The 13,239-nt window shown below is 49.1% G+C and overlaps 1 protein-coding gene across 1 annotated transcript in view; it reads right to left on the bottom strand.

Moving 5' to 3' along the window:
• The window catches only part of LMNB2 (lamin B2), a 30,617-nt gene extending 29,106 nt beyond the window's left edge, over nucleotides 1-1,511 (bottom strand). Inside the window, exon 1 of the mRNA XM_048927330.1 lies at nucleotides 1,111-1,511. Coding sequence (XP_048783287.1) covers nucleotides 1,111-1,413 — 303 coding nt within the window. The 5' untranslated portion in view covers nucleotides 1,414-1,511. The remainder of the gene's footprint in view (nucleotides 1-1,110) is intronic.
• Nucleotides 1,512-13,239: the final 11,728 nt, after the last annotated feature.

Here is a 13,239-nt window from a genome sequence, read left to right as displayed (position 1 = left end):
GCTGACCTCCCCCCAACAAGACATTACCATATTTGGTCTACTTAAGCAAACTGCTCAAATTCAAACTTTTCTCCCGCTGCCACCATCACACCAGATCCTTAAAGAAGGAAAAAAAAAAAAAAAAAAAAAAAAAAAGCCTACACAAGTGGCAGAGCAATCCCTCACATCGCCCCCTTCACAGCCCTGTCAGCTGCCAGTTTCAACTCAAACTTCACTTAGTGGGACACCTCGCCTTGCAGGCTGCCTCCGGGGATGCAGGTTGGATATGAGGAACAATTTCCTCTCAGAAAGCACGGTGGAAGCCCAGGTCACCTGGAGGGGTTGGAGAACGGTGGAGATGTGGCACATGGGGACATGGTCAGTGGGCACGGAGGGGACGGGCTGACAGCCGGTGATCTCAGAGCCCTTCCCCAGCCTCAGTGATCCCACAGGAGGGCTGTGCGCTGGTATGGACCTGGTGGGACCGCCAGCCATCCCCCACACGGGAAGGAGGGTCGTGGGGGCAGCACGTACGGGACAAGATGGAAAAATAAAACGTGGCTTCCCAAGAAAAAAGAAGTGGCCACAGGAAGCAGAACAGGTTATCTGCCACACGTAACGGATTCGGTTCACACTATTTGTAGGCACCAAGAAAGATTTTCTCCGGCAAAAAGCAAACTTAGCACGACCCTTTCAAATCCCCCAGCGCTGAGCCGCGCGGCGGGGACCAAAAGCCACTCACGGGTTTTTATGCGACGGCGGGCCGGGCCGGCCCCGAGCCCACAGCGCGGCGCCCAGACCCGCAGCGCGGCGGGAAGCTCGCTTTTTCCCGCCGGCCCCACCCGGCGCGGCCCAGGCCCGGCCCGCCGCCCCCCCCCCCGCCGCGCTCCTTCCCGCCTTTCGCTCTCGCTCGGTGACGCGAGCAGCCCGAGCCGCGCTCAGCGCGCCGCCGGCAGCCGCTTCTCTCCGCAGCCCCCGGGCCCCTACACGCACACCCCCACAACCCAGAGCACCGCCGCTGCGGGGGAAGGATGGGCCGAGCGCAGCACCGCCAGCCCCGCTCCCTGCGACGGAGCGGCCCCGCCGGCCTCCACCGCCTCGGAAGCCCTGGGGAAAGGCGGCAGGCCGTACCTCGCGGGTGGTGACCTCCTCTTTCTCAGAGATCTTCACCAGCAGCCGGTCGTTCTCCAGCTCCAGCGCCCGCACGCGGTCGATGTAGACGGCCAGGCGGTCATTGAGCTGCCGCAGCTCCTCCTTCTCCTGCAGGCGGGAGATGCGGGTCGGCGATAGCGGGGTCCCGCCGGGGGTGCCGCGGATCGGGGTGCCTGACATGGCGCTCAGCTCGCGGGCAGCAGGCTCATTCAATCCGGCCGCACCGGGGGAGGAGGGAGCGGTAAGATGGCGGACATCGCCTGCCCCGCCGCCGCGCCGCATGGGAAATGAAGTCTGGGCGCCAAGATGGCCGCGCGGGGCGCGCCGGGAGGAGGAGTCCGCGCCGCCGCCATTTTGTGGGCTGCCCGCCGCCGCTCCGCGCTCGCTCGTAACGCGTTTTGAATACAGTTAAGCCATTGAGACTGGGAATAAAGCACAGGAGAAAGGTTATTTAATAACCTTGTACGTAATAACCTTGAGTGTGCATAAAGCCACTTCTGAAAGCAGACACCGCTCGTTGGGTTCGGTTCGTTTTTCCCTTCCAAGCTTGAGGGAGCGGAGCTGTGGGATCAGGGTTCCTTCTCGTCAGCCCGTGTCACAGCAGGTGCAGCCCCTGTGCTCCTCAGAAACGGCCTCTTAGGAACGAACTGCCTTCCCTGTCCCGGGAGAGGGGCATGGGTTAGCAGCAAGGCCTGTTAACCTTAATTTGCTGTGCTTCCCCCTCAGCATCTGTAGGTTGAGAACTGCAGTTTGCTGCTTGGGGTTTCAATCAACTGCTTCCTAGTGGGGATTTTTAGGAGGGCTGTTTTGCAGGCATTAAAAACATCCATGGTGATGCTGAGAAGGTGCAATGCTCCCAAGTCAGGCTGCTCAGGAAGAAAGTGCTCTTGCTATCCCAAGGGATGCTGCTAGTTCACAATGGAGCCGTTGGGAATTTTTCATTTCCTAAATACTTGGAGTATTACCTTCCCAAAGCATGTTTTTAGTGATTATACTCCGACTTCTGTAAGTTCTTACACATTTAACCAGTATAAAATGCATTAGCAGTGAATTCCTTTTGTCCCCAGCCTTGAGACTAAAAAGCACTCAGTGTGGTTTTTTGCATTGTGACTAACAGGGAAGGCTGAGAAGAGGAAGATTTTCCGGGAAAAACGAGTTTGAAGTTGGTGGTACAACGGCAAAGAAAAAGGAGTATGAGTGTAATGCAAGCCAGCAATAGAAGACAACTAAATAGAAAAACAAATAAGAAAATACTGCATGCAATAGATGAAAAGAAACTCAGGGAGCCAAGCTGAACAAATAGGTGTTTATGATCAAAACAGAAGCGATCTGATTCTCATGTTAGAGGATCTGGGAACCTAAGATCAAGTACTTGTCAAACTGGAAAACTTCAGTACAGCTCTGCTGTGGGTGAGCAGTTCTGAGTCCCTCTTGCAATTGCTATGTATCTGTAGCAGCTGCCTGTGTAAGCAGTAGGTTTTCAGGTAAGTTTTGCTCCTCCACCTGCAGAGAGCTGAGGGCAGGGGTTTCCACAGAGCCTGCAAAGCTGTGGGTGTCAGCGGGTTACTCAGAGGGATGAAAATAATCGTGCTGATCACCACCTCATTTCTGTCATTTCTATAGGCGCGTAGGCACATCAGAATGTAAAGAGCGCTGCTGTCGGATCTTAGTGAGATCTGATATAAACTCAGTGTGAAACCGCTCTCTGAAAGCAGTCGTTTTTGCCTTGAAATGCATCTGCAGGAGGAAGCAGGAAGGACAGACTACAAATCCCAGAGCGCTGTGCCTCATTTCTCAGCAGGGAGGTCTGACCTCGCGCTCGGGCTGGGAGCCACACCAAGGACAGCCCAGGAGCCTGCAGAGCCACCTCCTTCCTCATTGTTTCCATCCCCGCTCTGGATTTGAAGTACAGTGCGTTTTTTGAATTTCGGCGCCAGTTGCAAACTGTAAACCAACTGCTGCTGGATCAGCTCCAGAGCCCAGCGCGTGCCTCCAGCCGGAGCTGCTGTGAGCCTGCAGCGAATCAGACATCGCTGCCTTCCCCCGAGCAAAGCAAAAAAAAAAAAAAACTCATTAAAAAATAACGCTTCTGAGTGAGTGTGAAGCCATGTGCTTAGAATGAACTTGTTCTGACCCAACATGCAGTTTCCAGCACTAACAAATCTGTGGAAGACCAGTAATTACATTTGATTATATAAAGCTGAAAAAAAAGAAGTATTTTAGGAATGCTGAAAGCCTCTGCGTAAACGTTTTTTGGGTTGGCTCATTTTTTCTCATGTGATTTAACATGATGCTCTGCACATTGATCATAGTTTGGAAATTCTTTTACAACTTTTGCCTCTTTTTGATTGAGAATATAATCCAGATGCAAGTCTGCTTTGGTCATGAAGTTTAGTCAAAACTCTTCCATTATTCTGTCAGATTTTTTTTTTTTTATCCTATAAACTTTGTACATTTCAAGTTTTTTTTTGCCTTTTAATATTCTTTTTTTTACAGTGATGATACCACACCACAGTAATATCTTCCTTTTATATTTATACTCCCTCACACTTGAGATCTCATATTTTCTACAATATTTAGAATGTGCCTTTCTTAAGCAGTAACCAGAACACTTGCAGACTTTCATCCTTGTTATTGGCTTCACCTCTTTGTTGCTGAACGTGTTTGTTCACTTTTCCTCACTGAGAACAGGACACTTCGGGGAGTGGGATGGGAAGATGCCAAGGTTGCTGCCTCACCCTCTGCCCCACACTGACTTTTGTGGGCAGCACAGCACAGGTGAAAGCTGTGCATGTACAGCATTCGCTCTGATAACAAGTCAGGAGCTTGGAAGTGCTCTGGGTTCTGATGTGGAGCTCCAGCTCGGAGGTGCTTGCAACATATCTGGCTATCTGGGTAGGTTAAGCATAAATTCTTGAGATGTCAGATAATGGAGACAGCAGTGGCAGGTTCTGCCTTGCACCAGGGTGCTTCTTCCCACCAAAGACATGAAGAGATTGCTTACAGCAGGGAATCAAGACAAAGGAAAGCCTTGCACATCCTTTGATGCTAAGCATCTTTTCAGTTGTTGGCCACTTTATAGTTTGGTGTGACGAGTTTTCTGATGCTATCTTGGATTTCATAATGATGCTGAATGCTGATACTGCCACAAAAGTGGGAACACCACATCTCCGTGGCTGATTTTTACCTCAACTGCCTACCTTAGCAGCTGCTGCAGTGTCCTGTTTTCTCCCTGTATTACTTGTACGTCTTTAATAGTGAGATTATTTCTGTCTTTCCTGTAGTCATCAAACTTCCCCTCTGCCTCATGTTCCTTATCTCACTCTGAACTGCCTGTCTGGTTTAGTTGTCTCAGATATTTTCATTAATTTCAGGATGAGACATGAATCGAGCACACAGCCCAGAACATTTACTAGGTGTCCAAATTCAGCCCAGCTCAACAGTAATTTAAAAATTGTTAGCAATGACTTCAAGCTTGGAAGAAGTGCTCATATCTTACTATAGATTTTTATCTTTCACTGAATGAAATTGCTTCTGGCAGTGTCAGGACAGAAAGCACCAAAGCAAGGAGAGAAAATTAGTAGTATGGCATGGATGAGATCTTCCTCAGCTTCTAATGAGAAAGAGGTGTGTCAAAAGAGGAACAGAGTGCACAGCTGTGGAATTAAAGCAGACAGCAAACTCCATGTAGAAGGATTTTTTTCAAGACAAGAAGACACCTCCTAATGAATAGAGGAAGTATTTACGTCTTATTCCAGGCAGATCATGTTTGGTAGGGCTTCGATAATAATACTCTTCTGCTACAGCATCTGCCTTCTCATTGAGGCAGAATTCAGCCTGAACTGCAATGGGGGAAGTGTTAACCAAACCTGGGAGAGAGAACTCAGCTCTGTGCTTGTTTCTGTGGCAGATATGGAGTGACTGTTGCTATGATGACCTGGGCAGCCCTTTAGACTCTTGTGCTGCAACTGGTCTCATGTGACCAGAATTAAGAACTTTTTACCAAAAAAAAAAAAAAGAAAAAAAAGAAGAAAAAAGAGAACTCAGTTTTTCCCCATCTCAACAAAAAAGAAACAGAGGAATAAGGCGGGGGCTCAGAGTTCTGCACCTTAAAACAATCCTGCTTTGTCACTTCTCCCAGTGGTGGTTTCTCTTACCAGTGCCAAAAAGAGCCACTTCTGTCACACAAGAGCAACAGAGGAGCATTCCCCAATCAAACTCAATCAGAGCCTTTATCAGGGTAAGGAGCATTCGGTACTGAACTTTCCCTTCACTGGCTCCCCACAGCTCTGGGGTTCTTCCAAGGTAGTAAGAAGACAGATTTCTTGTTGAGAGAATACTGTGAAAATACAGCTGAAATGAAATGAGATGCACTTGAGAACAAAATGATATCTAGCCTGGCTGCAGGCAGTCCTGGAGCCCACGGAGTCAGAGCCCTTGTGGGTTTACCTATTGATGTAGAGGTATAACAACATTAATGTCAAGATTATCCTTACAGCCTTTATTGAAATATCAGGCCAATAATCAGATGTGGTGAGTTTGGACTTTCACACCCACAGCCAAGTTTCATTCCAGCTGATCAATCCTCGCCATCGTGCTCCTCGTGTGCTGCGCAGTTTGGATTTCCTCGGGGCACGGCAGGTCCCCGGCCTGCTGGCAGCTGGGAAGAGCAGTGCAGGAGGGTGTGGGCTGCTGCCGAGCTGCAGTTCCTCTGAGCTCACAAAGCTGGCTTTATCACAAGCAATCCCAGCGCTGCAGGCTCCGAGAATTGCTCTGATCATTGCAGCCCCACTGGAGCTGTGGGAGGGGAGCACACACAGCTCACACCCTGTGCTGCTGTTATATAAAAGCCTGGCACCGATCTCAAACGCTGATGAAAACAAACCCAGTGTTTGTTTGTTATGGTCTCTTTTTTTTTTTTTCCCCAAAACAACCATTTGGCGCCTTATTTTGAAATCCACCAAGCACTGCTGCTGGCTCACTGCCCGTCAGCACAGAGCTATTCCACATTTCCCTGCAGCAGCTCTAACAACCTGCTGTGTACCTTGTGTCTGGCCCTGCAGGCTCAGCCTCTACAAGGTTCTCTTTGGGCTGATCTAAGGTTGTGCTCACAAACAACCGGAGCCCCCAACAGCTGGAATTCAGTGTTCAGCAAAGCAAGGTGGAAGCAGAAATCATTGTCTTTCCTGTGAAATAGAACTGGTGAGAAGTGCTCTGTGCAGCCAGGTGTGCTGCAGTTCTTTCAGATCACCTCTGTCAAAGGTGCAGCTCACAGAGTGAAGGTGAGGAGGAAGAAGACAGGGCGGTGGAGATAAAAAGGTGTGAGCTTAGGGGTGCTGTGCTGTGCATATTAGATGATGAATAAAGGAGATTAAAGGAGTGCATTCTGCACTGCCAAAGCACGCTCTGCCCCAGGACCTCACTGTTTTATTACAAAGGATAACTTAGTGAATGTTATAATGGTCTTGCACCAAAATTAAGTGTGAAGTTTACCTGGTTAACATTTGTCAAGTTTGTTGAGCTTCACGGTGGACCTGGCTGTCAGGCTCTACCAGTTTCACTGGAAATCGTTTTTCCAGTCCATGATTGGTGACAACGCCGAGGTGCTCAGGCTCATTCATCACTTGTGTTGGAGCTGTGTGTTCTTAATGTGAGGGACAGCTCAGATTAATCACAACTCTACAACAGGAAGCCCTTTGCTGCCTTGAGCTTTGCACATGACCACACAAACCAGGTGAGACTTTCCCTACCCAGTTCTCTTTCTGTGTACTGAATTTTGAAGGCCAGCATCACCATGTTGCTTGTTTCTCTACCACCCATGGACTGTAGGCAGTTGTGAATGGATAGATGCAATAACCAGATATTTGTGGCAGCCACAAATGGCATGAGCTTTAATGAAGTAAATGAATGGGAACTGCAGCAAATGAGGAGAAGCTCTGAACTGACTGAGATGCTTGCAGGCCGCCCCATCTTCTGGACAGCAGATTTTGATAGCTTTGTAGAACTTAATTTGTTTCACAGTGTTGGCAGAAATCTTGCATATGCAAGGAATCTCAGTAGAATGGGGGAAAGGTGTTGTAGTTTGTTTTTAGTTTTCACTGGTCTAAGCTGTTAGTAATGGGCAATAAGTTTCATTAATCTCCCTGTACTGTCCAGTTTGCCTGTGACAGCTGTTGGTAAATGATCTTTGTCCTCATCTCAACCCTGAGCCTTTTTTCATTGTATTTTCTTTTGAGGAGTGGGACAGAGTGCTGTGCTGGGGCTTAGCTGCCCAGTGCTGTGAAACCCCACACAGTGCAGCCACGGAGTGCTTGTTTTGCCCACTGAAAGGATGGGAGACATCATGCAGAGGGAACTGTAGGCATGGATGTCGCTACTCAGTGGGTAAGGCCAGGAGTGGGCAATTTCACAACTGGGCCTGCTCTAATTGAAGCCCTGAGCTCCCCTGAGTGCAAAAGATTATCACTCTGTGGAATCCAGAGAAACAAGTGGTGAGTTTAAAGTGCTGAGCTTCCCAGTCTGCCAACAGCTAATAAATAATATGCATTCGCTAGCTGGCAGTTCTTCCCATGCCCCAGGCCGGTTCTCCCTCTGCATATCTGAAAGTGCATCTGGAAAGACTGCCAGCCGTGCTCACCAGCACAGTGACCACAACCCAAGGCACTCACCTCAGCCATAATCCCCCCACAGAGCCCCCGTGCACACTTTGCTCCTGGTGCCTGCTGAGGCCTGAGCAGCTGGTCTGTGAGAGCGATCTGCCTGAAAGCCCCACGCAGCATGAGCAACCTCTGCCTGGCTTCAGTGAGGTTCATCTGGGCTGTGCTGGACAACAAAGAAACAGGTGATAGACTTCATCATGCAACTGTTAAATAGAAATCACTGCCTACCTACTACACTCCTCCTACTAAGCAAATACGTTTTGAATGATAAATCACCCAGTGGTTCTGGTTCAGCGGCCACCGCACCCAGTATCCCAGCGGTGGGGTCTGCAGAGCTAGAGAGCACCTCCATCTGCCTCTGGCAAGGAGCTGGGACTCCTTCCAGTGCAGCAGATGGGCACCTGGAGCGGTGCTCAGAAAGCCTCCGGGCATCTTGGCTGCATGACCAGAAAGCAGGACTTCCAGAGGGAGAAAATCCTGTCTGAAAAGCCTACATTTGTGCAGGCCATCTATGGGCACTGTGACTGCTCACCTGTTTGCCCTTGCTCTGTCCTTGCACAAATCTCATGAATTCAGTTTACTTTTTCATTCAGTTTTTCTGTACCCTGCACACCTCTCCTTTGATGTTGACAGCAGCAGCACTCTGCCCATACCAACCACTTCGTGACCAACTTTCCTGTTCATTCTTGTCAAAATACCTTCTGATGTAAAATCAACAGCAATATTTGCTTTCTACAGGACTCTCCCATTGGTGTACATACAAGGAAGGACCAACACCTCCTTGGTGGGTGGAAAACCTCATTACTCTTCCTTTTGAATGGTACAGCCTTGAGTACCACCCTGCAATGGCAGGTGGACCTTCTCCTGTAAGAATTCCCCTTGGGAAGGCATTGCTCTTTGCAGTCCCCTCGTTTTACCCATCTCTTGCATCATTCTTCTTGCTTTTCTGGCTTCTCCTGACCTGAGGACAAGTGGGAAGCTGTGTTGCACAATCACTGTTGCCTCTGAAGTTCAACAGCCCCTCTCCACCTCTCCACTCCCTCCTTCTTGTCTTTCACCTCTAAGCCAGCACTTATCCACTTTATCCATCTTTTCCTCACTCCATCTTTCCTACCTCCCCCATGCTGGGTACCTGCCCTCTGCCCAGCACGAGGTCACAAAGTGTGCCTTGGACTCTTCAGTTGTCCACAACCTCCAGGGATACAACGTGGGCAAGTAATCCATTCTTCCAGGCAAGGAGTGGGAAACGTTAGAACTTATAGCTTGCCCGGTGGTGTACAATGCAAGCAGACAGCACAGCTTTCTGCTCCTCTGCACTGGGGTCACTAGAGAAATGAAGGGGTGCCCTGTGCTGGAGCCCTTCTTGCCCTGCCTGGCCCACCTGGCTTGCAGATGGATAGGAGAAGCCCGAGGCCTTGGCACACACCGACCATTGGGCTGAGCTCAGCTGGCATCCCGAGCTGCCCCAAGGGTCAATGCAGCCTGCTGCCCCACTCTTCTTTGTGCCTGCAGAGATATCTGAACAGCCCTGCAAGGAAGGGGCCATGGGTTCATCCCTGTGCAAGTCATTCATATTCATATGGCATTCAGCCTCTGCAAAACATCGGACATCTTCTAAAAGTTAACAGTGACGCAAATGGTTGTTGCATTCTGACTGAAATGGCTAATTCTGAGGGAAATCCCAGGGGCTGGAAATGGCCTTTCCTTCCTGATAAGGGTGAAACCTTTCCATCCCCAGCAGCAGAGGCAAATAGGAAGATAAGTCACTGGTCCCACTGAAAGCTATGCTGGCATGAGGGAGAAGCAGCACGTGATCTGCCAGTACAGCAGCTGCAGGGGAACCGAGGTCCTCCTCTGTGTGATTTCCTACAAGAAAGAATCTGTGTCCCTCTGAGCAATATCTTTTACCTAAGCTTAGCCTTTTCACTTGGAAGTGAGGAGCAGCTTGTAAGGAAAACCAAAACTCAGCCACCTATAATTGCAGAAATGGATCAAAACCAAAGGCATCCCATGGCATAGTAGCAGATTTAATATCAGCCTGTCTTGAAAAGCTCCTGTTCAGCCCTGGAAGGGTTAAGTCATTGCCTCCAGTAGAAGCAGCCGCCCGAAATGGCAGCTGCAGATGGTTCCTTTGCTCTGACAGGAGCAGCATTTGTGCTGGCCAGGTGGAGAGCAGCCATCCCTCAGCACAAGCTCCAAGGAACAGATAGGGGTTGTTCTCCAGCTTTTCCTGGAGCAGGTGGGCTCAGGAACAGATGCTGGTGTGGGTCAGCTCGGGCAACAGTTCTAGCACTGTGCCTGTGCTGTGAAAGGCTCTAACAGAAAGAAGCCTTTGCACGAGGCTCAGCGCTAGAAATACACCTCGCCTTCTCCATCCCTCACTGTTACATACAGCAATAGGAGAACTGCTGCAGGGTCATCTGCCCTTCTTCCCTTCTGGGGGATATTGTCTGGATCTCACTTTATTTACCAAAAGCAGAGTTTTCTTTAACTTCTGTTCAAACTGCTTCAGCTGCAAGAATCAAAAGCCGATGTAAAAATTGCCGTATGATATGCAAAGCAGTGCTTTGTATAAGGTGTGCTTAAATCTAACTAATAAAGCACCACCAAAGAAAGTGTTCAGAGTTAATAATTGACCCACAATAGGACAGTGCTTTGCAAGAGGGATGGCAAACAGCTCAGTGACTGCTTGGTGGGAGCCAGCCAGAGGTCAGCCTGGGTTGGGACTGATGCAACGCGTTCCTGTGTGCTGAGGTATGCACAGAAAACACTACAGAGGAGATAGGCAAAGTGTCCGAAGACCCTGGAGTTGTTCCAGCACAGGAGGGCTGTTTTTATTAAAACATAGAGCAGTGCAGGCTCCCAGCGGCCTTCACTCCCAAAGCCCTTGGTGAAGCTCTGATCAGCCCCGGTGCACATCAGGATCTTCTCCACCTTCAGCATCTCACCAACAGAAGCTGCCCTGACCCCTTCCTCAGCTCTCAGAATAGCACAGCAGAGAACTGATGGCAGCTGTACAACATGCTGCAGCAGTGCCAGCACAGCATGGTGTGTCTGCAGCAGGGGCACAGGCAGGACTTTCAGTGTCTGACAGCCGCTGTCACTTGTTAGGGGGCACAGAGATGTTATCACTGCTGCTGTGCCCACATCCTCTTTTCAGAGCTTGGTGTGTAGGTGCATCCCGAACTGTGATGATGAATCCTGTGCAGGGATTTTTGCTGGTTACATTTGTGAGTAATTGTTTCCTGGAAACACTGCAGTTCTGTCACTTGGGGAAACACCCTGTGTTGCATATGGGGTTGAGCTGATGCAACATACCAGCACAGGGCAGACCTCAGCCCAGAGCCTTGCAGAAGTGAATGCAGCTTTCAGGGGTCTGAGGTCCAGAAGGGATTGCCAGAAGTGCACAGGGGGGCAGCACTTCCCAAAGAGACCACAGCATTGAGAACAGCAAGGTCTCAGCTCATAGGGGAGGCAGCAGGCTGCCTATGTGGATCGTGCTGAAGCTGGCAAACACTCCAGTTTAGAGAGGGCATGAAAGAAGACATTGGTAAGTACAGGCCCATCAGTCTCACTTCTTTTCCTGATAAGATGATGGAGAAAATGTTGCTGGAAGTTACTGAAAAATACTTAAGGACAATGTGGTCATTGGTCCCAGCCACACATGTTCATGAGGGGAAAGGTCCTGTTTAACAACTGAATTTCCTTTTCTGACAAGGTTGCCCAAGTAGTTCAGTAAGCTTTCAATACCGTTTCTCACAGTATCATTCAGGACAAAATGTCCAGCATACAGCTACACAAAACCATAATGTGATGGGTGAGCACTTGGCTGATGAGTTGGGCCCAAAAGGGTTATAGTAAAAGATTGGGCTCCGTTTTCACAGAATCGTAGAATCACAGAATCGCAGGGGTTGGAAGGGACCTCCAGAGATCATCGAGTCCAACCTCGATGATTTTAGGGCTCGTTCTCTTAAGTTTTCCTAAATGACTCAGCTAAAGGACTCGATGGTGTTTTGAGCATGTTTGCTGAAGATACTAAATTGGGAAGAGCTGTTGACTCTGTTGAGAGTAGAGAGGCCTTGCAGAGGGATCTAGAGAAATGAGAGATCTGGGTGGTTGCCAACAGTGTGAAATTCAACAAGAGCTGCCATGAGGTTGGCAGCCATTGATGTACTTGCAGACTGGAGGACGAGAGGCTGGAGATCAGATCTGCTGAAAGGGATTTGGGGTTCTTGGTGGACAGCAAGTTGAACGTGAGTGTGCCCTGGCAGCCAGGAAGGCCAACTGTACTCGGGTGCATCAAGAATGGCGCTGCTGGGCAAAGGAGGGGATTGTCCTGCTCTACACTGCACTGCCTTGGGTACTGTGTGCAGATTTGGGCACCACTGTGCAAAAAAGACACAAAACTATCCAAGAGTATCCATCTTGTTTGATCCCACAGAGCTAAGAACATCCTGTCTATGGGTACAAAAGCCTGGGAGAACCTATTGGTGTAGACCAAAGCATGAAAGGCACTGAGTCAGCCTTATCCATATTAGTCCTATTTAGCATGGACACCACATTTTCCTTCCTTATTCTTTGATAAGGCTGAGTCAAGTGAAAAAGGCCTTACAGAGCACAAAAGACAGTCATATATAAGAAAAGGAATTAGTCATCCCAGAGTCATTGGGACCTTTACCAGTTCTAAAAAGGAGATTCAGAAATAGCTGAATGAAGAGGCCCCCAAACTCCCCCCTTTAATTAACTCTCCGCACTCTTTGCCCTGTTACGTTATAAAATAGGGAAAGTGTGTACTCACCTCATGGAACTTTGCTTACAACAGCTCTGAGTAATAGGGCAAAGAGCACAGAGAATTAATTAAAGGGGGAAATTCTGCTGAGATGCAAACCATTTGCAAGTGCTGGAAATATGGGAGAAGGTGTTTACCTCTCATGGAATGGGAGAAAGTAGAAAACAGCTCATTGGGTTGAACGTGTCACACAAATCTCATGTTTTGTCAACTTGTTGCATCTCTCATGGGATCTTCAGACTTCAGACAGATTCAGGCTGCAGCTTTCTTAGGGCACCTTCATGGCAGGGGTGGCCCCTGAATAGTTCCCTTCTGGTCTCCTTGGTGTCCCCACCCTCTACCTTTGGAGGTGCAAATCAGTTCCCACGCGATGGCCACCAAAGAAGACAGCAATCTCAAATCAGTTTGATGCTGTTTCTTGCAAATGCTCCGTGATTTCCATAGCACAGCTTCTGCTGCAGTAGCTGTGGACCCAGGCAATGCTCTGCAATGCCAGCAGTCTCCCAGAGGCTGCTCTGGAGCTCCAACTACAAAAAGACACTGTGTGTGTTTTGCTGACGGCATAAACAGGAGTGTAACCCCTCTTTGGTTCCTATGCTTTTATTTGATATTTCAGACATTTAGAAAGCAATCCAGTGAGATCAACGGTGTTCTCTAAGC

This window comes from Lagopus muta, chromosome 26 (genome assembly GCF_023343835.1).
Source record: "Lagopus muta isolate bLagMut1 chromosome 26, bLagMut1 primary, whole genome shotgun sequence".
NCBI lineage: Eukaryota > Metazoa > Chordata > Aves > Galliformes > Phasianidae > Lagopus > Lagopus muta.
The sequence above is the reverse complement of the archived record's forward strand: the minus strand, read 5'-3'. Positions and strand labels throughout refer to the sequence as shown.